This window comes from Erithacus rubecula, assembly GCF_903797595.1.
Source record: "Erithacus rubecula genome assembly, chromosome: 1".
NCBI classification, from domain to species: domain Eukaryota; kingdom Metazoa; phylum Chordata; class Aves; order Passeriformes; family Muscicapidae; genus Erithacus; species Erithacus rubecula.
Genome location: NC_136658.1, coordinates 46,736,386 through 46,760,588, shown reverse-complemented (window position 1 = coordinate 46,760,588; position 24,203 = coordinate 46,736,386). Strand labels below are relative to the sequence as shown.

Below are 24,203 nucleotides of genomic sequence, written 5' to 3'. Positions count from 1 at the left end.
AAATTTTTATAACACTTATCTTGAAATAAGAGTTAATCATCATTTCACTATTGCTAAACTTACATCTTTACAATGGTTTCTACTAATAATATTACAACCAAATTCCATGTTATCATTTCTTTGTGTGTATTATGGGGTGTTTAATGAAAAAATTAGCAACAGAACTAACTTTGAAAATATCTGAAGAACACGCTCATTTTTTAGGATAATTTTAGATCAAATCTAATTTATAAATTTCATTTTAGTATAAATCCCTCTCCAACCCTTACTATTGAGTCCAGGTTTTTCAGAAAGGCAAGGCAATGTGGTAATGAAACGGAAGAAGTCGTTCATGCACAAGGAGCTCTGCATTCCCCTCCCAAGCTCTAAGGGAAAAGTTTCAGACCAGCTGAGGACACACAGATCAGAAGTACCTCCAGAAGTACCTCACAGGCAGCCAGATCGTTTGATACAGCCATTTATCTTGCAGCACACACTAACCTATCTGCGAGCATGATAAAGCAGTAACCAAATGGACACGCAAACCGGTGTGCAAACACAGAATCAGATCGTATATTAAACCATTGAGGGTTTTCTTCACCTACAGTATTTTATAGTGGAAGTTTAATGTTGCAGTTGCTGATGCTGGCAGGAGAGTTCCCTTTTAAAGCACACTCTGTTAAGGAATAATTCTGTGTCCCATCAGCTGCCATAGGAGAGCACCCGTTAGTAGAGGTGGTAATTACATGTCTCTCTCCATGTACCTTAGCCTTGTAAGATACTAATATTATCCAAACATCAATATAAAATAGCAATACTACTCTACTCATGAAAAAAGCTACAGCAACAATTTATTTTATTTGAATGCTTTTCTTCAACACTTGTTGCATTTTTAACTTCCTTAGCTTATTTTTAGTTATATGTAGCCAGAGACTTTAAATTGGCAATCTTTCTATCCTGTAAGAAACTTAAAATAATTGTAAACCATTCATATTATTTATTTCATAAAAGAGATTCTGATTTTTATTTCTGTTTCCCATGCAAATACATTGGGTGTCAAACTAATCAAAATTTAATGCTTTTTGTTTGTTTTTACACAATATTTGCCAAATATTTTGCTTCATATTGTTACATAAATAGCTGAAGTAGTGGGCACAGTAACACCCGGGGCATAATTCAAACCAGAAGGTGGGGAATCTGTTATTGATGTCCTGGATTTGCTATCTGGGTGCTAAGGCAAAGCAAAATACTTTTTTCTCTTTCGCTGAGTCATTTTTTAAAGCACTGTGCATTGTCAAGCATTTACAGTGTCTTTGCTTAATAGGAGCAATATTCTCTGAAGAATTCTGGTAATAGTGAGTTTATGTAATATCCTCTGTAGTCTCTCTGCATCCTGCTTTTCTGTAGACATTAATACTCTGTTCTCATTTGAAGGCTGTCTGTGAAGAAGCCCTGAGAACAGGATCCCAGGCTGGCTTTCATTTGGATGCAGTTGTCTTTGGAGGAGAGGATTTCCGTGCCAGCATAGGTTGTTACTTGTCTCTTTGCTATAAATGTTTATGTATGGCATTTACATTGGAGAAGCCTGTGAAAATTCTGACAGCAATAATTAAACTAATGACACTTGAGCCTGCATTTTAGGTTTTCATTTCTCTCCTTAATTTCTTTTCAGAGCAGCATGTACCACTGGCAATTTAAAACATGGTCCTTGTGTTACAGGCCCCCAAGACTTTCTTACTCTTCTTGCTAGTCAGTACCAAAAGTTAGTAACAAAAAAAAAACCAAACAAAAACAAACAAACAAAAAACCACACCCTGTTGAGTCACTGAAAAAAATTTTAAATATCATATCCATAAAAAACATTCACATGTTTTTAGAACTAAATTTGAAAGTCCTGAAATTCTGGTGTCCGCTTCACCACTTCTTTACATACAACTGTCACTCAGGCTTTTGACATCAACTCGTGCTACATTTTGCTTTTATAAATTTATTTTAAAGATATCACATGTCAATACAGCCACATATTCACATGAAAGCACTATTAGTCTTCCTAAAAAATAAAAAGTGCTTCACCATTTCTTTTATACGAGGGCACTTCTGATTTAAAGATAAACAATAAAAGCACAGAGCTATGAACTTCTACATTAAAAATAAATACGTTTATGTAAAAATCAGTATGGCTTGACTAAAATATTCCTTACAGACTGAAAATCTATATCTAAATAGTTACCTTATGGTCATTATTGTTATTATTTTTTTTTTCTCCACTAGCCTGCACATGAGTACGTTCCTTAGCTGGTAGCCTGTGAGCGCATGAAGTCTCATGAATACTTTTGCTTCTTCTCAGGAGTCATCTACCATCAATTTTTCATTCAAATACTAAAGCTTAAATATTCAGCTTAGGACATCAGTTGTTACAAGAATCAGACCAAGGAAAGTACAATTCTATTCTCAGTGTGAATTTTTTAACCATTTAGTTGGACCCAGTATATCAATTTGTGTAAAGCTTCTCTTGCTGTAATGCTTCTCACTGTACATGCAGTAAATAGTAAAATCAAATCATTACTTTCATTTCAGCCAAGTCAGCAGTCCTTACCAGACAAAGCTACCACTGACTTCAGGCTTTCGACTTCTGATTTAAATGAAATCAAAATCTGAATATATAAGCTAGTGTTTAAAAGGACAACATTTTTTATTTTTGCTAAAGCAGTTTACTTTTTTTCCTCAGAAAGGTGTAATTTTTACTCTATAGTATAGCCTTACACCCCTCTTCTATTTATAAATCAATTAAATAGAATCTCAATATTTCCCTTTTTTTTAACATAAGAAATATTTGCAACAGAAAGGTTTAAAACACTCTCGTCAGCTTTTCTTTGTTCTTGTTATTTTCTTAGGTGCAACAAGCAGTAAGGAAACTCACGATATTCTATATGCCAGGCAAAAAATAATAGTGACAGCAAAGGCATTTGGCCTTCAAGCAATAGACCTTGTTTACATTGATTTCCACGATGAAGATGGGCTCCGCAGGCAGTCCAGGGAAGGTGCCTCAATGGGATTCACTGGTAAGACTTTCTGACAATGTCTCAAAAGAGCCCAGATCGTGTTTGTTTGAAATGTGTTATTTTTCACATAGACAAATAACTTGATTTTTGTTTCAGGTCATTTATTGAAAAACTCATTGATATCAAGCACTTCTATGTTTATTGCAATCTTAAATATTGCAGCTGGAAATTTTGCCTGAAAAGTCACAGGCTGCTTTTTAAAATCGCATGCCATGAAGCGTGTGACTGGTTTTGAAGAGAAGTTGGGGCAGAGGCTGTGCAGTGATTCCTTCCTTCACAGAACACAGGAAGGGCAATACTGTACTCTGCAATGGCTCCTCCACAACTGGAGCCCTTTCTCTTTGTTTGAACAACAGCACCAGTCAAAAAATACTTTTCAGGCAAAAAAAAATTGAGACGCAAATCTCATATGCTAACTGCTAGGGGAAAGTTATTTCCTTATTGTTTTCTTTGGTTTGTTTTTCATCTCCTGGCTTTCCCCCCAGCAAGTGCTGGTGACACCTACGGGTATTGGCAGACAGCAAGAGCAGCAGGCTCCTTGCCCCACAGTCCTGTAATGCAGCCTGTTACCCTGTGATTGGTGTACCAGGTCACTCAGACACCTCGTTGGGACAGTGCAGCCACCAAAGATTGGGGGGTTGCAGTAGAAGTCAGCCATTTGGCACATGCATTTGAGAATTCTAACACACAGGACAAACATTACATTCTTTTTCTCTTACAACCATCCAGTATACACATATGAGAATAGTACATCCCTTAGATTTCTGTTACCAAAAGCATGGGTCCTGGCAATGCTACTTAGCAAACTCTGGTTTTACAGTTAGCTGCATATGAGATCTTAATGCACCAAACAAAAAAATAAGTACAATTTTAAGTGACCTTAGCATGCCAGTGAAAGAATAGCAATCAATGCTTTTCGGCACAAATTCTGCTCTACTGTCTGTTGAACTCAGACATTTGCAAACCCAAGTATTGTTTTGGAGGTGAAATGGTTAGCTCTTCTCAGCTATATTATGTGGACTTCCACCCCTCCCTCAGCTGCCTTTGAAGTTGGGAAAATAATAGAGCTGCTGAATGGTAGCACCTGCTGACGGCTACCTAGTCTCAAGCAATATTTCCTATCTTAAGGAAAGGCTAGATTTTTGAAAAAACATAAACATCTGAACCTCCTGTTGACAGAAGATGGAGTTGCAGGTGCCTAGCACCTTTGAGAGCACTCTTTTTGAATGCTTAATGTACATTTAAATCCTTAACTGAAGCTGCCAATTTAGGAAATTTAGAAATGCTCAGCATAACCAATGCTGATGGTGATTTGGACTCCACTGACTTTATGGTGGAAGGTGTCTGACCTTAGAACAGTGTCCAGACAGAAGACAAATAAAAAGGTCACGCAGCAATTTAGGGGTAAAACTACTTTCTATCTTGGCTGTACATGTGTCATACTTGCCTTTCCATACAAGGATTAAGATCTGTGAAAAGTACAGATTTTATTAAGGTGCAGTGTCAGCACCTGCCCTTTGCCTCCTGCCTTTCTGCAACTATCATCAACAGATTTCCAAAATTCAGCAAACAACCTGACAATCAGTCGAACTGTAATTAGAGATGGGGCAATACTGACTCTACTGATTTGGTGGGGAGAAAAAAAATTAAAATCTGTTTAAACTAAAATCAAATAGCATTTTTTCTTTTCTTCTGCAAAAAGAAAAAAATGTTTTAGGTCAATCTAAAATATTTTACTTGTTCTTTGTTTTTTTATCTCAGTTCATCTAATATTTTTATAATCTTTCCTGCTTATTTTGATTAAAACAAAATATAATTTCAAAACTGATTGCAAAATCATGTTTTTCCATACCTATACAAGTGTTTTTTTTCCAAATTTATATAAGTGAAACATTTTAACATTTCAAATTTCATATTCATCACAGAAAATTACAAATGGGCCTTCGCTTAATCCATGATCTTGTATAAAGCAGAAGCATGCACATTGTATTTGCCACTGACAGTTCTCTGATAATGTGAAATTACTGAAATGTCACCCTAATAATAAGTTCAAAATGTGCAGTTCTTCTAAGTTTTAAATATAAGATCCCTCCCTGCTACTTTTGAAATAAAGAATCAAAAAACTTTGAAATCATGAGAACTAAAATGAGCTAAGTCTTGCAAATTGCTCTCATAGCTGGAGAACACTCTCTTATTTGCATAAACAGGGCTGAACTCGCCACCCTCCAAAGCAATGCACATCCAAAATATTAAGCAGTTATATATCCTTAGATGTTCCCATATTAGGCCAGTAAAATTGCCCTTAATGTAACCAAATAGCTTCTCTCGAGATTAAGCAAGCAAAATAATATAATGAAGAATTTATCAGGTATTTAAATATTATTGCAAAGCTCACTGCTTATTGCAGCCAAGTTTTCTTTTCCAATTATCTGAAAATCAGCCTGGTTTTCCTTCAGTGCATGTATAAACATAAAATCAAACGTTTTCAAATGTAATTCAGCCAAATTAATAGCTCTTTCATATTTATTTTTATAAAAATGTATATTTTTATATACATTCATAGACATCCATCAAGATGTTTTACACTACCTGTGGACGTTAAATGTTGCCTATATAAATGGATATAGGTTTTGGGAATGTTTATGTAAAAAATGAGGTAAATCTTGCCATAAGCTGTAACAGCTGACTTAGTCATTATAAAAAGTCCTGTGCTACATGCTGAGAAAGCAAATATAAACACGAAACAGTCGAAGTGTCCTCTCTTTTTCAGTCTTTTGTAGAAGACTAAAATGACACCATCATACAGTTACCTAAAAGACTTGACAAGTATTGATTTAAAACACAATATATCAAGTGGTACTGTAAAAAGGATTTCGTGGTCATAAATTTTAATGTCTTCCAATTTTGCACTCTCACAGTAACTTGTCAATAACAACAATTCTGTTTAAAATATTTACTTTGTTCCTGCATAGCATTATGCCTGTTATACAGTTATTTGGATAAATAGTCTGTGACAAAAATCAACCAAGTGCTGTAAATCAAAAGTTACATTATATTCTCCCTAAATTGTTCAGTAGTGTTTTAATGATTAAAAGCATAGTTTACTACTATAGGTACCTTTATCAAAAGAAGTCTTTTTACAGAAATGTTTTACACTTTTAAAAATTATATATATGTATTTTTAATTTTGTTATAATTAGAGATTTACTTCAAATACAATTTAAAATATACTCAACACTTTTTTCAGAAAGTTAAGCTCCTTAGGATTTTTCAAGAAATTGTTGTACACATTTCAATTTTGGAATTAATGGTTTAGCTATGGAGAATTTGTTGTAGCACAAATAAGGAACATCATCAGCTTATTAATTATGACATTTTATTAAAATTACTAAAAAAACTCTGAGTAGACCTAAGATAAAACACATTAGTTTAAAAAAAAAAAAATAATAATAATTTCTTTCAAAAATGAAAGTTCCCAACAGGATTTAAGTTTTTTACCTATATTTAAGGTATTTTAAAAATAGCTGGGATATTGAAATTTCAAACTAATATTTGCATGCCTGTAAAATCATAAACTAAACGTTGCTTTACAAGAAATAAAATTGAGCTACATATGGCTTTTTAGAAAAGGAACGTAGCAATACTAAAGGACTACTATTTCTTTGCTCATTTAATTAAACAGAGTTTCTTTGTACTCCAGGTTATCACTCAGACCCACTGCAGTCTGATGAAAGCAATCCCAGGGATTTTTGCAATGGTTATTCCATTGAAAATAGGTGTAGTCCTGCACTCATGCACGAGAGTCCTCGGATGCAGTGATGGGCTGATTGCTAGAGTGCAGCTGGCTTCGTGTCAGTAAGATCAGGGGAGCAGACCCCTGGAAAGCAGGAAAGCTCCTTAGGTCCTGACACTCCAACTTCTCCTGGCAAAGTGCAAACACCTCGCTCGCGCAAGAGGCGGCGGCAGGGCTGGGAGACCCTCGGTCTGCGGGGCACTGCTCACTTGCTGGCAGGTTTGCAGCATCAGGCTCATCCCTCCAACTAGTTTTGTTGTCTGGCACCGAGGAGAGTCGTTTATTCCGAAGGAAGCTGGGAATTACGGTAGCCTCTCTTTATTAATACGCCTTAAAAGCAAACCACAGAAATCACACCGGCCTGTGAAATTCCCATAGAAATGGACTAATAACGTCAAACGCTGCACTTCTTAAAGTGTCAAACAAATTAGACATGTATTTGTTTTAAGGCAGCTAAATTCAATCACAGATTAAAACGGATTATGTGGCTGTCTATTCACGTTTGAAAATCTCTAGTGAAAAAGACAACATCTATTTTTATTTTCTTAACTTATGTTTATACAAGAAAGGATTAAAAAAACTACTTCATAAAACCTCAGGGCACTGCTGGTGGTTGTTTGCTATCCCAGGGACTAAATAAATATTGCAGCCTACCTGCAACTACCAATAATTGCAGCAACAACAGTTTAAACAACGTCGAGGATTATATGATGCTAAAACAATACTGAGAATTTAGGGAATGATCCTTAGGGTGCTAGTAACTTTTTAGCCCTACAGATCTCTTGCCAATTTCTTCAGATCTCATTTTCTGAACACACTTTAAATTCAACTTATTTAAAGTGGCTGGAGCTGTTGTTTATATAGTCAAATTCAGAGATGCATTGTACTTAATTGTTATTGACTGCTCAAGACATGCAATTGCACCTGAAATGACTGAGAAGATGTGTGGATCAAAATGGGGAGGGAAGAGAAAGAACCATGGGTTCTTTCAAACTATACTGAATGTAAGCATAGAACAATGTATTCTTGCTCTTAAAATAATCTGTCCAAAAGCTGTCTGCCTATTTTCCAGCTTTAAAAATAAAAGAAACCAAGTAAAATAATTAGTTAGCAAGAAAGTCTGCAAGGCATATGAGAGCCTCAAGTGGTTGGAACATTTTGCTTGAACATCTGTTTGTCGATGCTTGATTCTGGTGTTATTAATCTTCTTTGTAGGTAAGCAGGTGATTCACCCCAACCAAATCGCTGTTGTCCAGGAACAGTTCTCTCCAAGCCCTGAAAAAATAAAGTGGGCACAAGAACTGATTTCTGCTTTTGAAGAACATCAGCGATTAGGCAAGGTAAATATTTTGTTAATATGCCATAGTGAAACCAAATTTGAATAATATTTGAGATTTAGAAAGGTCAGTGATGGCTCTTTGCTTTTATCGTATGAAGTGTAGTTAACTAAGAGTATTGTTTGTGAAATCTGTCTCTTGATAGTTTATATTATAAATTTATCACTTCCCAATATATTTAGAAATAGAATGGCTATCTTTTCCTTCCTCCCCATTTTAACTTTAATTCTTTGATTACACATCCTTTTGAGTACCTGCAGGTATCTACAGCATCGGAAAATTAAAATTGCATCTCCATTATGCCGCAGAATCACAATGTTGCTGTCAGAGGAAAATATTTGCAACCAAAAGTTAGGTAGCCTGGCAGAGGATTCAGACTGCTTGCACAGGCATCATTTATGGAAAGAAATAAATCAATTAGAAAGCCTTTGGTTTCTAAAAGAATCTCTATGTTGTTAGACCTGTTTCACTTTTGGGGGTTTGATCCCTCAAACACGCCCAGTAGTAACCGAATGTACTTTTGAGTGAAACTGTTTGCAGATTGTGGTTCTTAATCATTAAAAATGGGAATGTTTTATGTGCATTTGTACCAATTGCTGGACCTGAATTTTGGATAGAAGAGAAAGCAAATTAACACTAGAATATGATTGTTCCTAATTTAGTGCATCATTGAGTCTCACGTTTCCTGCTCTGTGGGTTTCTGCTATGTAAATATTGCGGTGGTGATGCACAATCTGTCTCCACTTTGTGCCAGTAATACTTAAATTAGGGGTCGCCTGAAGGAAGATTTTATGCTAGTTGCGGCATTGTCAGTTAATTATCTTAAAGGTTATTTGCTATAATCCAGTTTGCCTCTTTTTGAAAGAAAAAAAAAAAGTTGCAGCCAAACATGTTTATCTTAGTCTCAGCCAAGCCTGGGCTAGTTAAAAAGGAAAAGTCACGATGTCAGAATGGGGAGTGCAGATGAGTGGGAATGGTTCACACGTGCTTGTGTGGCATTAAGTATGAGACAAATCCCTCTGGTCAAGTTCATCTATAAGACTGTGCGTAGGGTCTCACTTTCACTGGTGCCATATAAATGTTTCTGCACATTTTTTTTTCCACTTTCTGGTGGATTAGAAAAAATGGGATGTCTGCCTTCCCTGTTCCCCTGCATTTCTGATACTGTGGATGTTGTGCATTAAAAATACTGCAAAGGTCAACACAGAAATTATGCTTTCTTCTCGGAATTAAAGTGTGACAAGGTATTTGCTATTGCTCTGCCCTTCTCCTGTGCTGGGCTATTGCATCCCCTTTGTGGTACCTGGCTGTTTGCAGTACAGCCATGACTATGCTGTTTGGGTGCTGTCCAGAGCAGTGATTTCAGGGTCACTATTAGGATAATGTACACTTGGATCTCTTTGTTCTCTCCCCCTCAATTTTGAAATGAAGCTCTCTTCATGCAAACAATATAGAAATAGAAAATACGTGCCTGGTTTTGCCCATTATTTTGATTTACAAGGCTTGGCTCCCTTACAAAAGGCATCGTTACAAACATACTGCTGGTGCAAATGTGTAGGCAGGTACATGCAGCACGAAAAATTCAAATGACTTACACAGCCAAATATTTTTTATGATGTGTTTAATACTATTCATGCAGCTGAGTTTAGTGTCAGAAACTCATCTAAGGAAAACCCCTGTCATATGAACAGCCAGCTAGCAGACGGGACCAAATTTAACTCTAGTCCCAGTATCACACAATCATTAAGCCAAACATGCTTAATATTGAATAATTTAATGTTAGGCAAGTGTTACTCTTTAGATTTGTTTTGAAGCTGCTATTTTACTGACATAATGCTGAGATTTTTTGTTTATATCAGCGATTCATGGGGGGTTTATTTCGGTTTGGGGGATTTTTTTTTTTTCCCTTCATAAATGCTTTTAAAATATATTATAAGATTCTGTAATCAGCTGCAAGAGCAAATTTGCTGGGGGTTTGTGGTGCAGGCTATTTTTCTAACCAACCAGGTTGCATGCTTCATATATTTTTGCATGTAGCCTTTTTTATCTATCGATAAAAAAGGACTGGCAGGTTAATATGTGAACTTCTGGATCTCGTAACACTGTCGTATTACTGGATTTTATAACAAAATTGGAAAAATAGTTTTCCATGTAAAGCTGGAAACTCATTAACTGAGTTTCTAATTTGCTATTATGACGGCGTCAGTGAGAAGAGCTTGGACGGTCTGATTACTTAATTTTTTTTCCAAAGCAAACATATCTCACTGAGGGATCCTCTCGCTCCACATCCTAACGACATGCTAAAATGTGAGTAATAACTCTTCCCCTACCACCTCCTGGCAAATGCTCCACACAGCGGTTTCAGTAATCCTCATGTCCTAATGAAACACCTCTTCTGTTTTCCTTTCCCTTTTATTATATTAAAGTGCTCATGTCAGTAAGGCTAAAAATATAGCTGTGGTTAATATGGTTGGGACTTGCATGGTTTTACCATGTTATTAATCAAAGTTGAAAGCCTGGAAAAAATAAATGTGAGGGATTTGTGCAGCTGTTTGTGTGGTAGATAAGTTACTGTTCTGCAGTCTCTGAGATCTTAGTTTGCTAATAATTTGGTTTAAACTTTGATGCCCTTAGTTAACAATATTTTATATTAAAATACAGTAGTAAGCTTTTATAATCTATTCCAATTTGAGACCTAAAATTACCATAATAATATTCTTTTGAAAGAAGGCTGAACCAGGCGGCTTCATCCTGGACACTGAAATGCTTTGACATAGTAGCCCCCAAATGTGAGTGCTGAGGTCAGGAAAAATTAGGATCTCAAAATTAGAGATGCTGTGGCAGTGTCCAAATAGAAGAAAATTAGAGAGCTAACCAGCTAGCCAGGGTATTTGGGCTTGTCTTACAGACACAGTCCTGTTTGAGGGGTTGCTTTGGTTTGCTTTCTAGGTTGTTTTGTTTGTAGGGCTGTTCTTTACATTTCTAATCCAACTAAAAATGGCACATCTAGGAAATAAACCGTAATGCTGTATTTTGAACAAGTAGAAACAAACATTGAAAAAGTACATTTTGTACTTTATTCAACTATTTATTACGTGCTCTCTTTTGTCTAAAATCTTGAGATCTAAAACTGGAAAGTGCTTAAAAAGAAAAGTGTTATTTCCAGGTCATTTCAATATTTTTCCAGTAGAATGGATGAAGGGTATGATTTTCAAAATTTAAATATTCATCCTAAAGAAAGCAGGTATAGCTGTCAGAAAGTCTAAATACAAGATTTAAAAAGAAGTGATAAACATGATTCCAGTCAAAAGAACAGTTTCTGCTAGAAATTTCTAAAGCATTTGCACTACATTCAACAGGAAAGTGATCTTATAAATACAGATTAACTGAATCTAAGGGAGTAGAGTAAATGGGAGAAGTTATTAGCCTATTTTAACAAGAATATCTGATCTCTAGCAATGAGGACATAATAGTCTTTACTATTTAGTTAATTCCTGAGTTTTACATTGCCAGTACATTGGATACAGAACTGTATCTGTTCTGTAAGTAGTTAGTGTTTATATATGACAAAAATGTAAGACATTGAAAATGCATTTTTAAGCCATTCAATATGTAAATACATCAGGCACAATATCATTATTGAAATTGAATCTTCCCAAATTGCCTTACTTTTAAATGAAATTCAAGCATAAGAAAAACAGAAGAATTAAGTAAAAAGTTTATTACACATTTATCTCACTTATTAATTGACAAATTCTTTCAAACCACCCACATATTAAACTGAGGAATAACTAAATGCTACTGCCAAGGTCACTTGTCAGGTAAGGATTGTTTAGAGTTAAGGTAAGTGTATCACAAACCCATGTTGTAATATGGGTTGAATATTTAAATCCCATAGAGCAAATGTAGAGAAATAGTTGTACATGCCACATACAAATGTACAGAGTGCTTTTAAGAAGACTTTTAGCATATGTTTCTTGCATTATATTCTGTGCCATTGTGTATCATGTCCCCAGCAGTTGAGGAATAATATATTTGAACTCCAGTGATTTGGCAAACTATACAGTTTCATTTACAGACCTTTCCAGGATTATGAAAAATCTTAGGAATGCATTTATTTACACAGCATCAACCCAACAAAGGAATGGAAATTTCCAGCAGTGGCTCTCTTATAATGCTCTTTGTTTAGGAAAAGCTACCCCAAGCCACTGTATCTTAGAGACGACGCACCCTCGTGCTTCGGCCGGCTCCAGCATCCACCGCCTTACAGGGAGGTCTCTCCCAGCCTTCTTCCCTCTCCTGGCTCTGCCATGGACCCCACGAGGGCTCCCTGGCCAAGTGGGATCCACCTCATGTCAATCCAGCCCGTGGTTGCTAGGAAAGTGAGACCATGTCCAAGGGGTGCCTCTTGCATGGGATGCACGGGAGCATCTCTCTGGCATGGGGCTGTATCAAACCCCATCAATCCACAGGGATTATATTGCACTTTACAGGGCTTTATGTAGAGCTGTCCCTTGCCCAGGACAGACTGCTGAGTTTTGAGGTGCCACCAACCAAGCTGGATCCAATTCCAGGGCGACAGTGGCAGCACAGGGTAACTCTGTGTGTGCTGGGCTACAGTGCTGTCAGCCCTCCCTCCAAGGGCACAGGGCATTTGCTGTTTTATGTTAGTTCGGCAATGTGTATTCCTTTCACTGCAGAGTGGGGAATTCAGGAATTTGTAATAAATTGCCACCTTTAAGGAGCACCAGCCCTAAGAATTCTAGGCTCAGGTGCATCTCTATGCAAAGATGAAGAGTGCTGGTGGGATTTAAGCATGGGCCACAGTTATGTTGTTAATCTTTTTTAAAAGTAGCCAAATGAAATTTGAATGTCGAAACTGAGATTGAGAGAGCTCATGTTAGTACTCAAAATTTCTCTATACGCTTTCATTTGAAAAATGCTTTATAAATGTGTTTTATGTCATGGTTGAAGGATTTTCTCTTAGAAAGATCCATCTGGGGCAAATTTTGAAACTCAACAATAGAGCAGAAGGGGCTGTATTAGCTAATTCCTTGTGCTATACTGGTTCCTACATTGGTGCAATCAGTCCTGAGGGAGTTATGCCAGGTGGGGAGAGAAGGAGACAGATTTTACTACACGGGGCTGCAAAAGCTTCTAAGCAGGGCAGAAACTCATACAAAAGCATTTTCTTGCCAGCTTCTGCCCTTTCCGCTCCCCAGCAGGCATTTGGTGGCTCTTAATCTGTTTTCCTCCACTCATTAAAGACCTGTGTCCAAAAGGCAGAGGGAGAAGGACTCGGATGGCACATTGATATTTCCCGAGGGGAGAAGTTTCACCATGAGCCGGGAGCAGGACGGATCTGTGCACCTCCATAGCCTTTCCACCTGGAGGCAGCCCCTGAAGGAGGCAGCTGCTGCTGTCCCAGGGGGCACAGGCCCTGCAGAGGATGGCACCTCTCTGGGCTCCTCCTCAGCAAAGCACAGCTCCTCCATCCTTGTGGTCTCAAGGAGGTAAAGGCAGGGTGAGTTGCTTTTGGAAGGGCCGTGCTGTGTCGACACAGTCCCAGTGCAGGCGATGCTTTGCTGTGAGCATTGAGTGGGAACACACCCAGCACTGCAGACACCTGCCCACCATCGTGCCAAAACCTGCTTTGCACCAAGCAACCCACCAAGGCAACTACCCACCTCCAAAATCCCTGTTTAAAAGCATTAACGAGCGCTCATGAGCCTCATTTCAATTTCCAAAGCAGGATCTAACTAGAGAGGTAATGTTCTGACCAGATGGCTCTTTTTAAGCCTTACTGGGGGAATTCAGAAGCCTGTACAGCCAAAATATTGTTTCAGTTAATTTAAGTAGCAGCAGTCTTGCTGCCTTTTCACTCCTCTCTGTGCTAGCCAGCTTTTTCAGGGACCTGGAGTAGCTCTCTGCAAAAGCTCTGTCAGTTGAAATAGAGAATCCCAGTAAAAAATGGCTGTTCAATCCTGTTCATAAAACGAATCTGAAATTAGAAAAAAACCCAGGATACAAAAATACGGGAAACTCCATGCTTGCTGAACAAGCCTCACTATTATTATTTTTCTCAACTCCATCATATTTTACAGCTACCTTTCCCTTTGGTATCTAATGCTGTCTTATGTGCTCTGTTGTAATTTACTTTCAGGTTGAATTTTCTAGTTTATATTTAACTATTTGCTTTCATGACTATAAACCTCAAGTTAATTCCAAATTACTAAATGAAGGGTATCTGAGGATCCTAAAGTCTTAATATCTGTTACTTTTCACTTTTCCATATAATAACCATGATACTCACTAGGGAGGAAAAAATGCATGGCTGGATAGGCTGCTTGTCCAGGAAGCTGCTTTTGTGCTATAAAATAAAGATTTGCTTGGCAGCAGCAAGTGTGCTCTCTAGGATTCTTCCGTTCCCAATACAGTATAAGACAGAGAATTGAAAACAGTGGACAATATTCCTGATTTTTAGAACTTTCCTCCACTTCTTTAATTTTAATCCTTCCTTCTCTAGAGGAGCACACAGGAAGGCACAATGAGAAGGTAAGTAAAGAAAATGCAAGGACAGCAATAAAAAACCCTCATATCTGCCTCTCATTCAGGGATCTTAAATAGATTGTTTGTTCAGGCAGAGGGAGAGACTTTGGTGGCCTGAGGAGTTTCTGGAGCTGAACCAAGTAGCATCTCCAGGCCTACCCCAGCTGAAAGGGCTATCCCTGGAGGTTCAGGCAGCTTGGGGGACTGTAAGATGGAAAAACAGCTTGTCTGGCTCACACAGCAGGGCAAAACCCTTACATATGGGCTGGAAACAGTAATGCCAGGTGGAGAAGAAATGAAGGACCTTGTAGGTCCTTGTTCTTCATCTTTCCTGCCCCACTGTGGACTTGAAGGATCACAAAGTCCTTTCTACCTGTTGAGCTTTAGAAAGGGTTTCTTCTGTCAGAGTTCTTGCACTGCTGCTCAGGAGTTATTTGAGGCAAAAATCAATCTCTATTTCATGTGGTTGTTGCTCTTTCTTTCTTGACCTTTTGTGTCCTTCCATCTGCTCCTAGAGGCAGAAGTGTATCTCAAACAAACAGACCTGCTTCTGGCTTTACAAACTGATTTATCCTCTGAACTCACTGACTGCTTCTACTCCAGTGGAAGATTACACTGGCAAAAAGAAACAAAAGATAGTGATTTCTAATGTTTTCTAAATATCATCAAAAAGGCTACAGAAACTTAATGGTAATTTTGCAGAATTCCCTCCCCATGCATGTTTCAACAGATCAGGGACTCACTGAGTCTCCTCTTGCCAAGATATCTTTGACAAACCTTTTCAGGGATCATTTCTGCTCCCCAAAAACTTTGTGCACAAGTGTCTTTCCACCCATAATGTTGTTATAGAAAAGGAGTGAATGTGAAAGGGTTCAGGGGAGAGGCTGTGGAAATACGTAGCCCAAAAAGCTTTGTCCCTACAGCTCACTGCCTGTGAAGTCTTCAGTTTGTCAAATGTGACTGCTCTAGTTATTTGGGCATTTCTTACCCACTGTAAAGACACTTAAAGAAAGCCAGAGATATGTGTGAGCCTGCTCTGGAGGCAGGACAGGCCTGAGCAGAGAAAAGAGAGAGAAGCATTATCTTATCAGAGTCTGGAACATACTCTCAGTTGACCCAGATTTCACTGAACACCTCCTAGCAGCTCGCTAACCTTTGGAAGTTCATTGTGAGAAGGTAGAATTATGACCCAGCTCTTAATGACAGCTCTTTGGCTACAACTTGCAGAAGAAAAAAATTAATTAAACCTGCATTCAGCACCATCACAGCTGTTAGCTCTTGACTTCCCCAAAAATATGGTCTCAACCTTCTGTTTCAAGAGAAATCATTCCTTTGTACTGAGGATAATCACTCCTCCCCTAGGCACAGACCCAACACCATTTGCTGTGACCAGGCTCCTCTTCTCCTTTGTTCATTACCTGTATGCAAATCCAAGCATTCTTTTTAAGCCCCAAAGCAAAGACTTCCAAATTTCCTCTGCAGGGAATCACTTAAACAACGTGTGCTTTCATTAATCCCAGGGGAATTATCTTCCTGAATGCCATGCTTTTTAGGGGGAGCCTTTGCCATCCACCTGCTCACTTCCCTCCTCAGAAGACCAAATCTGCCCTGCTTGCAGAACACAAAACTCTTATTTCCTTACAACAGCTAATATTGCACAGGATTAGAGGGAATGCTCTCAGACCCAAGCAGATTTCAATGCATTTATTCCTTGTATTTTTGGTGTCTCCAAATTACTACATTTCCATGTAGTGGGCATCTGCTCACGAGTGCCAACACAGGTCACTGGGGTTGGAAGGGGACTTACATAATTTCTTATTTACACAATGGCTGCATTCACACACAGCCTCTGGCCTGTGATACCAGAGCAGTGTGGGAGCTCTGTTTGACTCACAACATCTCCTAATGATGCAGGGGGTGGAGGAGAGAAGGGTGGTGGCTTGTTGGCCCCCTTATGCACACTTCCCCCATGTCCTAGGTGCAAATCCCCTCCAAAGACAGCCCAGTAGGACAAGGAGATAACCAGACTGCCACACACTCTGCAGGGATTTGGTCTGCAAAGGAAAGTCTTGCAAAATTGTTGAGAAAAGTAATTGGGAAAAAAACAAACTTATCAGTGGAGCACTGTTTCTAACTCTGTGACAGCAGAGTACTGTCCTAGGACCTCCCCTCACTTGTGAGACTGTCATACAATCAGTAGTCTCCTTAGTGGAAGAGGGGTTTTGGCAATCCATAAGCATTAGATAATCCCTACTTTAGACCCATACTTAATTCAAAATTCAGCAGTAGGTGATTTCTTGTCCATATTGCAGTTTCCTGGAACATTCTCTTGTCCTGCTTTTCCATTTTTTTCCGCTGGCCTAGCTACCCAGAATGTCCCCCAAGACTTACCTATTCACCAGGATTCCCTAGCACCTCCTTATTATCTAAGTAGCCTGACTGGATTCCCAAAGTAAGCTGCTTTTGAAAAAATCAGCTGTCTCTGCACAGTGGCCTAGGACAGCCCATGTATGGACACACACAAATAAACCTAGCATTATTAGCTATATTCTTTCATCTGATACAAGACAATTGAGTTTTTCTTTCTGCTGTAGACAAGTCAACATCTTAATGTAACCTATATAAATATCTTTGAGAAAATCTTGGCAACTGTCATATGGGAGTCAAAGTTGTTGGCTACATATATGGTGAGATCAAGGCATCAAATCAAAAATGTATTAGCAAAGGCTGGACACTGAGTGGACAATGGCAGTGGTTCTAAAAACAGACCACAGATTTCTCAAAACCAATGCTCATGCTTGTAATCCCATCTTCCAACAGACAGGGAGCCAGTAGACTTTTTGAAACTTACAGGAGCTTTTTGGTACTTCAAAAATGACATACTGTTTTTCAGGAAAACCAATCTTCATATTCAGTACCAATGCAGGTAATTGATTAATAGATTACAGTGGTCTAAGAACTGAGCTCATTGCTCACTAAGGATGGATGTGGTTAGAGGCACAGGTAGTTACAGATGGAGCAAATGCTGAGGAAAAAATGTGAGCATTCCCAGATGCAGGAGTACATCTAATTCTTCTGTATTGCCAACCAAAGGGGACTAGTTTGCCTGATCACTGTCCCACATGTCCCAGAACAATTACTGTTTGACTTTAATTAACTCAAGTACTTTATAATACACAACTCAGTGATAATTGTGTCACATTATTATGAGGTGCCTTAAATGTTCTGTATCATGATAATTTTATCCTACTTATTTCACTCCTTAATCCAGTGGAACATAAAGAAAAAAAATATGGTGAGAGTAAAATCCCATGTAACATTGTGTAGCATATAAAAAAGATGAAGAAGTATAAAACTTTACATTCCCTGATCTTATGGAAAAACATAAGGGTACATCACTTGCCATCCTGTCCATCCCCTGTGTTGTCAAAGTCAACACAATTCCATATATAACACAATTCCATGATAAACACTAGCGCCTTTATCATTTCTTCCCCTCTCCTGGTTCCAACAGAAAATATTGATCCCCAGACAACACTGAAATCATGGACCCTGAATCCTGTCCATTTAACTTCTAGAGTTTACCTAGAAAGGTAAAATGCTTCTTGCCACTAAAAAACAGTATTACTCTGGTTATGAAATGGTCTTACTGATTCACCAAGCCCTTAACTATTCCCAAAAGTTCCAGAGAGTAAATATTTCTGAATACAGGAAGAGGTCTTCATGTTCTAGGAAACACTGCATTGATGTGTTCAACTTTTGCCATGGTAAATGGCAGCCCAATGCTGAGACTCTTTCTGTGACTTGATACATGTCATTTCTTACAGGTAAAGGAAACCTTTAAAGAAGACATATAGATATAACCAGAGCCATGTTCGAGATCCGTGGCAGCATGCAGCCAGGGTTGTATTCTAAGCTGTCAAAGAAGAGCCCTCAATTCCATGTTAAACTTTGTTAGGTCTGAGCTGTACTGGAGTGGCTGCATTTATCTAAAAGAAAGTTCATATGATGCAAGCATAAAATCTGCCAGACTGGCTTGTCACAAAGTTTGGTTCTGCATCTCTCTGTCTCTCCACCTGAAAATTTGTTGCATTTGTTATTCTTATTGCACAACTGATTTGCCCTCCTTTATCACAAGCGTGTCTTTTCATGTCCTGACCTGTGAAAATGACTGTCAGCTATGCCTTATGGCTTCTCTTAGCTGTAAGCTGGATCCTTGCATCACTTGGAGCTGATCATTCTGAATTCCCATTTTTCCAAGACTATTATTTGCCATTATTTTCTGAGGAAAAAAAAAAAAAAAACCCACCAAAACACCTAGCAGCCCAGCAGCTGTCTATAATTTTAATTCATTTGCAGCTGTTTTATATATTTTGCCAAATCTTCTTTTTTCAATCCTCACAGCACTTTAGGATATACTGAAATTTTAAATAGAGCTGTTAAGACTTTACTCAACTTAGCCTGCATCTTGCATAAACTGCTGTTAGTTTCTAAAAATGCTACTACTGTCCTAATAGAGCACTAATGTCACTATGAATAATATGTCATGCCAGAAGGAGAAACCTTGAGTCTTTCCTTGCTTGTCAGTCAGCAGGGAAGGATTTGTAGATAGTCTGCATGATGACCCAAACAGGGAACAGTGCCCATTCACTTTCTTCTTGATTCCTCCTTGGTAGTCTGCCCTGACAGAGCTGTAGAGCAATCAGGCTGAGGGAGTACAGACATTTTGTACTTACAAATCCTTCTGCTGTGCTGTGCTGCCTTCACAGCTGTACAGCATGGAGCAGCCAAAGTGCCCTTACAGCTCTCATACACTGCAGACTGGTGAGTGCCAGAGTCACCCTATTTCTCACAGGGCTTTGCCTTCAGCACATTCTCTGTGTGGCTGCAAGAAGGATGGCACTGCAAAGGCATAGCAGAGTCTGTGTAGCATTGCTTTAAACAGGGTCACAGTCTTTGGCCCACAAATCTGCCCATTCCTCAGTAGTGCTGCACTTCCAGTCTGCTGTCTCATGTGTGCCACTGCTGTCCTCCATTCCCCCACTTCTCATCCCAGCTGAGGTATTTGCATCCAGGTATTGTTACCTGGAGACTGTGCCCATGATCTGCAGCTCTGCTTCTGGATGGTCCTCCTCCCCACTTCTCCATCAGCCTTGACCTGGAGGGCCTGTCCCTTTCCAAGGCAGGTCTGACACAGGGATTAGCCTGATGGCAGAGTCCCTTTACAGGTTTCTGAGAAGGCTCCCTCTGAATGATTTGTATGGTTGCATGGTGAGCAAGAGGCACAGCCACCAAATGCAATGGATGCAAATTCCAGCCTTGCATTACCCACACACCCTTGTTCCTGTTTGTGCTCCAAGCTTCCTTAAGAGCAGGCCCTTGGTCCCATAGTCAAACTACTGGAAATCTAAGTACAGACTGGAAGTGTGAGATTGTTGAGAAAATTAGCCAAAAAGAAAATTTAGATCTATGACTAAATTAATCCCCAGATTAACACTATCAAAGCAAATGGTGTTTATAGAAAGTCTTGTTTTCTTTATATTCATGTGAGAGAAAATCAAAAGAATGCTAGAGGCAAATTTCATCTAGCAGAATTGGAAAAGAGAGCATGGGGACAAAGCTGTAATTACTGGTATTTCCTATCTGTTGAAACCTGTGGGTGGAAAGAGAGTCAGTGAATAGGGTATATTCAATGGCATTAAAATTGGTTTCTTTTTCTGGACTTTAGCTCAACACTGCAAATTAGCAGGGGGAAAATAAGCCTCAGAGAGAACAGGCAGAGAAGCCAACTTCGTGTTACCCTTTGCTGTTAGGGAAAGAAAAAGGCATTTTTTTCCTTCAAGAATTCAAATTCCTAGCAACCCGAAGTACAGCTGCACACTGACAAGCAGTGAGCATGTGGCATTTCTCATGTGGTTTAGTGTTTGTGTGTCCATATACACACCATTATCCTGTTTTCCTTTTAAACATAATACTTTAATGGAGAAAGGACAAGCATACTGTTTAGTTAACTCTTGCTTTATAAAAACAACATTCTGACCCAGATTCATCATGGTGCAGCTTAGATACCTGCAGGGATATCTGACTTCAGATCATTCTGTATCCAGTCAGTGGAAGGGTTGAGACCCTCCCAGCCATGATTTGGACCACCAGAATTGACATTGCTAGGCACCTATCTCTTTCTGCAAACCACTGCAAGGACTTAGCATAACTGTACTGCTAATCAGCCTTTCATGGAACTAGGAAGGATGATTTGAGACTTATATTTCTACTTAACAACTGTCATCCCACTTGCAAATTTCTTCTGTAAGCTGTAGCTGTTGCTGAATTAGCTCTACTCTTTATTTTGCTATGGAATTAGCTGTTACTGAATGGGCATTACTGAATGCCTACAGAAAAATTAAAAAAGGAAATGTTTTTTAAATGTATTTTTCTTACAGCTAAAAAAAAATGTACCTTGCAGTTTGAAGTTATTGCATGGGCCTGAATGATTCCAAATAAGTCCTATGTCATACTTAGTTCCCATTTTTTTTCACTACAGTTAGTAAATTGAATAGTTTGAGACTGCATTTTCTTTAAAGTTTTAAAAGTATAACTAAAAATTACAGAGATGCATCTATTATTATTATTATTAATAATAATAATAATAATAATAATAATAATAGTATTGATTGTGGTGTTGGTGTTGAGGTAAAGGTAGGGTTGATCGTTTGCTCAGTGAACAAAAAAATTCAACTTGAAGCACCAACTGTTCAGTATCTGTCAGTCTCATTCTCCAAACCTACCTGAAATATTGCAAGCTATAGTAGGAAAATCTACTTTTAATAAAATAATTGTTTTTACTATTATGTTTTAAATGGCTTTAATACAGCCTGCTTTTACATACAAGAATATTGATTTGTGTTAGATTACTTTTTAAGGTGGATTTTTGTCTTAACTATTCCAGAACATTATTTAATATTTATTAATACTGCTTCAGTTTAGCTAGATATGCCACTGGTGCAACACATTTCCTAAATACTTTTGTAAATTAATTATATTTTCACTTTACATGCTGGAGTTCTCCATTTGATAATTATCAAGCCTCAAATGAAAACCCGAAAAAGCTTTATTCTCCTGTACATTTCTCTCACTACTCATGCACAGATACATGTGCTCCTTTGGACTGTCCCTTGCTGTTGGTTAGCCGTGCTCACTGTCAAACCCAAGGCCAGCCTGTGATCCCATGTCAATTCCAGCAGGACATTAAAAGGGTGTACAGTCCTTCACAGAGCTGCCCTATGCAGAGTTGGGGCCAGGCCCTCATTTCTGAGTTCTTCAGGGAATGCATTGCACCTTTGTACTTGGATTTTTGGGTTTGTTGTTTGGAGGGTTTTAATGTATCAAACTACTGTTAGAATTACAAATAAGTTGGGATGGTTTTTTTGGTTTTTTGGTTTTGTTTTATTTTTTTTTGCCTATGGAACTTCAGCATGTCTTAATGCAATGTTATATCTTCCAAATCCCACCTCAGAGACACGTGGGTATTAAATCATCTATGGGAACAAGTCAGATTTGGAACTATTTAAAGCATATGTCTTGTATTTAACTATGATTCGTAGTTAATTGTTTTAAACTTGTCACCATGGTACCAACAAAAAATCCTTAAGAATACAAAGTGACTTTTGAAACCTATCCTGACTCTCAGATCGCCACTGTTGAGGCACATGGAGTAGTTCTGCTCAGGTGGGCTCTAGTAGTGGTGCTCAGGTGGGCTTTACCTTGGTTCCAGAGGAGATTTGGGCAATACTGTTGTGCCACCCACTTGGTTATTTCAGCTTTCACCCCAGTCCCTGGCTGTCGGCACAGGCCCAGCCTGTCTTTACTGGAGACATCATGGAGGGGTGCAGCAGCAGCAGCACAACCTCAGCAAACCCTGCGTCAAGAACACTTCTCTCCACCCCACAAACACCCATTACTGTTCACTGACAAAGATCACTCCTGGCTTTGACCCCTCTGCAGGCAGCACAGCCCAGGATGGATGCTGGATGGAGATGCTGGAATTGGGGAGCAGAGCTGCCCCCAGCTGTGGTGTCTGCCAGCCCCTCTCCCCAGCTGGCACACACGGCCTCACTGCTCTTGGCTCTCAGTGTTTGCCAGCTAGAGAGGCTGAAACAGGCCAGCTGCATCCTGGGCTTCTTTTCTTTCTCTTTTTGCCTCCTCTTTGGAGAGCTTGTTGCCCTTCACATTTCTTTAAATGCACTTGCCCTGTCTCAGTAAGTTTGTCTCCTAAAACTTCTTCAGGATTCCTGTGGGAGATGTTTCTTGGCAAACAGATGTGTTTATAAAGAACAAGACATGCCAACTACAATTTCCAGAGGTGTCTCAGGAAGTTCATATTCTCTATTTTCCAGGGAGCGTTTACTTTCCGCGGGAGCATGATCGACATGCCATTACTGAAGCAGGCACAGAACATTGTTACACTTGCCACAGCCATCAAGAAAAAATGAGCTGGTAAATGAAGCTCTCGCCATGGGGCCCCAGTTGCTGTTTTAAAAGACGACTATAATACTTGGGGGGGGTGGTGTGCAAAATTAAAGACGTCAGGCTTAAACAGAAATTAATTTCCATTTTGCAGATCTGTCATAGTTTGCTTGCCGGAATTGCTGATTGCTAAAACTATTCCCAACTCAAGCCACTGATCGTTCCTGCATGGCCCATGTTCTAGTCATAGCCTGCAACGAAGTTACATCAACAAATCTGTGACATCACACTAATTACTACTAATGTGGGATTATGACTTCACTAAAGGAGAAAGGCAAAACATAAGCCATGAGCCCTGTTAAAAGAGCAGATGGGAACTAATTCAATTGTTTATATTTCTTTCTGTGCTTCTTCCCGCTCTGATGCAGAACTGCTGGCAGAAAGGAGAAAGAGTCGAATAATGACACACCAGTTGAAATAACTGCAATGAAAATCTTTACCCTGTGTGAGCTTTGCTTTCCCCCCACACCGCCCTTCTGTAAATGTGCAACAGCCATTAAAAATAATGCTCCAACAATGCAGGACTCTTGACTTTCTTCTCCTTTTTTTTAAGCAGTTGCTATTCAGAGAGTTTCCTCCTGGAAGCGTCCAGCCCGGGAAGGATTGGACGGCAATAAACTTGTAGTTTTTGGAGACACAATGCAGCAGAACTTGTGCATATGGTCTCGAGTCAGATTTACATCACATTAGGGATACGGCTACAGATCATGTGGGCTGTGTGGTTAACGGGCTTAGTAAAGCTGTTTTGAAGAGGTTAACCCAGCTTGTAGTAAGGGTAAATAAACATAACAACCAGGCATTGTCCTCTATTCAGCATGTACTCTTATATGGAGGGCTAAAGGGTATTGAAGCTGCAGAGGATCAACTTGTGGTTGCCAGAGGACTCCAATGAAGTTTGAAACACCAACAATCAGAGATTTTGTTTCTGTTCCTCATTAAATCATGAGCTTTTGTGCTCAG

The 24,203-nt window shown here is 38.9% G+C and overlaps 1 protein-coding gene across 5 annotated transcripts in view; it reads left to right on the top strand.

The window, feature by feature from the left end:
* The window catches only part of CLYBL (citramalyl-CoA lyase), a 161,795-nt gene extending 137,977 nt beyond the window's left edge, over window positions 1-23,818 (top strand). The window contains exons 5-9 of one of the 5 annotated variants that reach the window (XM_079329836.1): window positions 1,414-1,507; window positions 2,874-3,041; window positions 8,050-8,174; window positions 23,114-23,213; window positions 23,800-23,818. In XM_079329836.1, coding sequence (XP_079185962.1) covers window positions 1,414-1,507; window positions 2,874-3,041; window positions 8,050-8,174; window positions 23,114-23,209 — 483 coding nt within the window. In that variant the 3' untranslated portion in view covers window positions 23,210-23,213; window positions 23,800-23,818. Of the gene's footprint in view, window positions 1-1,413; window positions 1,508-2,873; window positions 3,042-8,049; window positions 8,175-10,422; window positions 10,479-23,113; window positions 23,477-23,611; window positions 23,761-23,799 lie in introns of those variants that run through there. The other 4 variants (XM_079329835.1, XM_079329834.1, XM_079329837.1 and 1 more) reach the window with 4 other exon arrangements.
* Window positions 23,819-24,203: the final 385 nt, after the last annotated feature.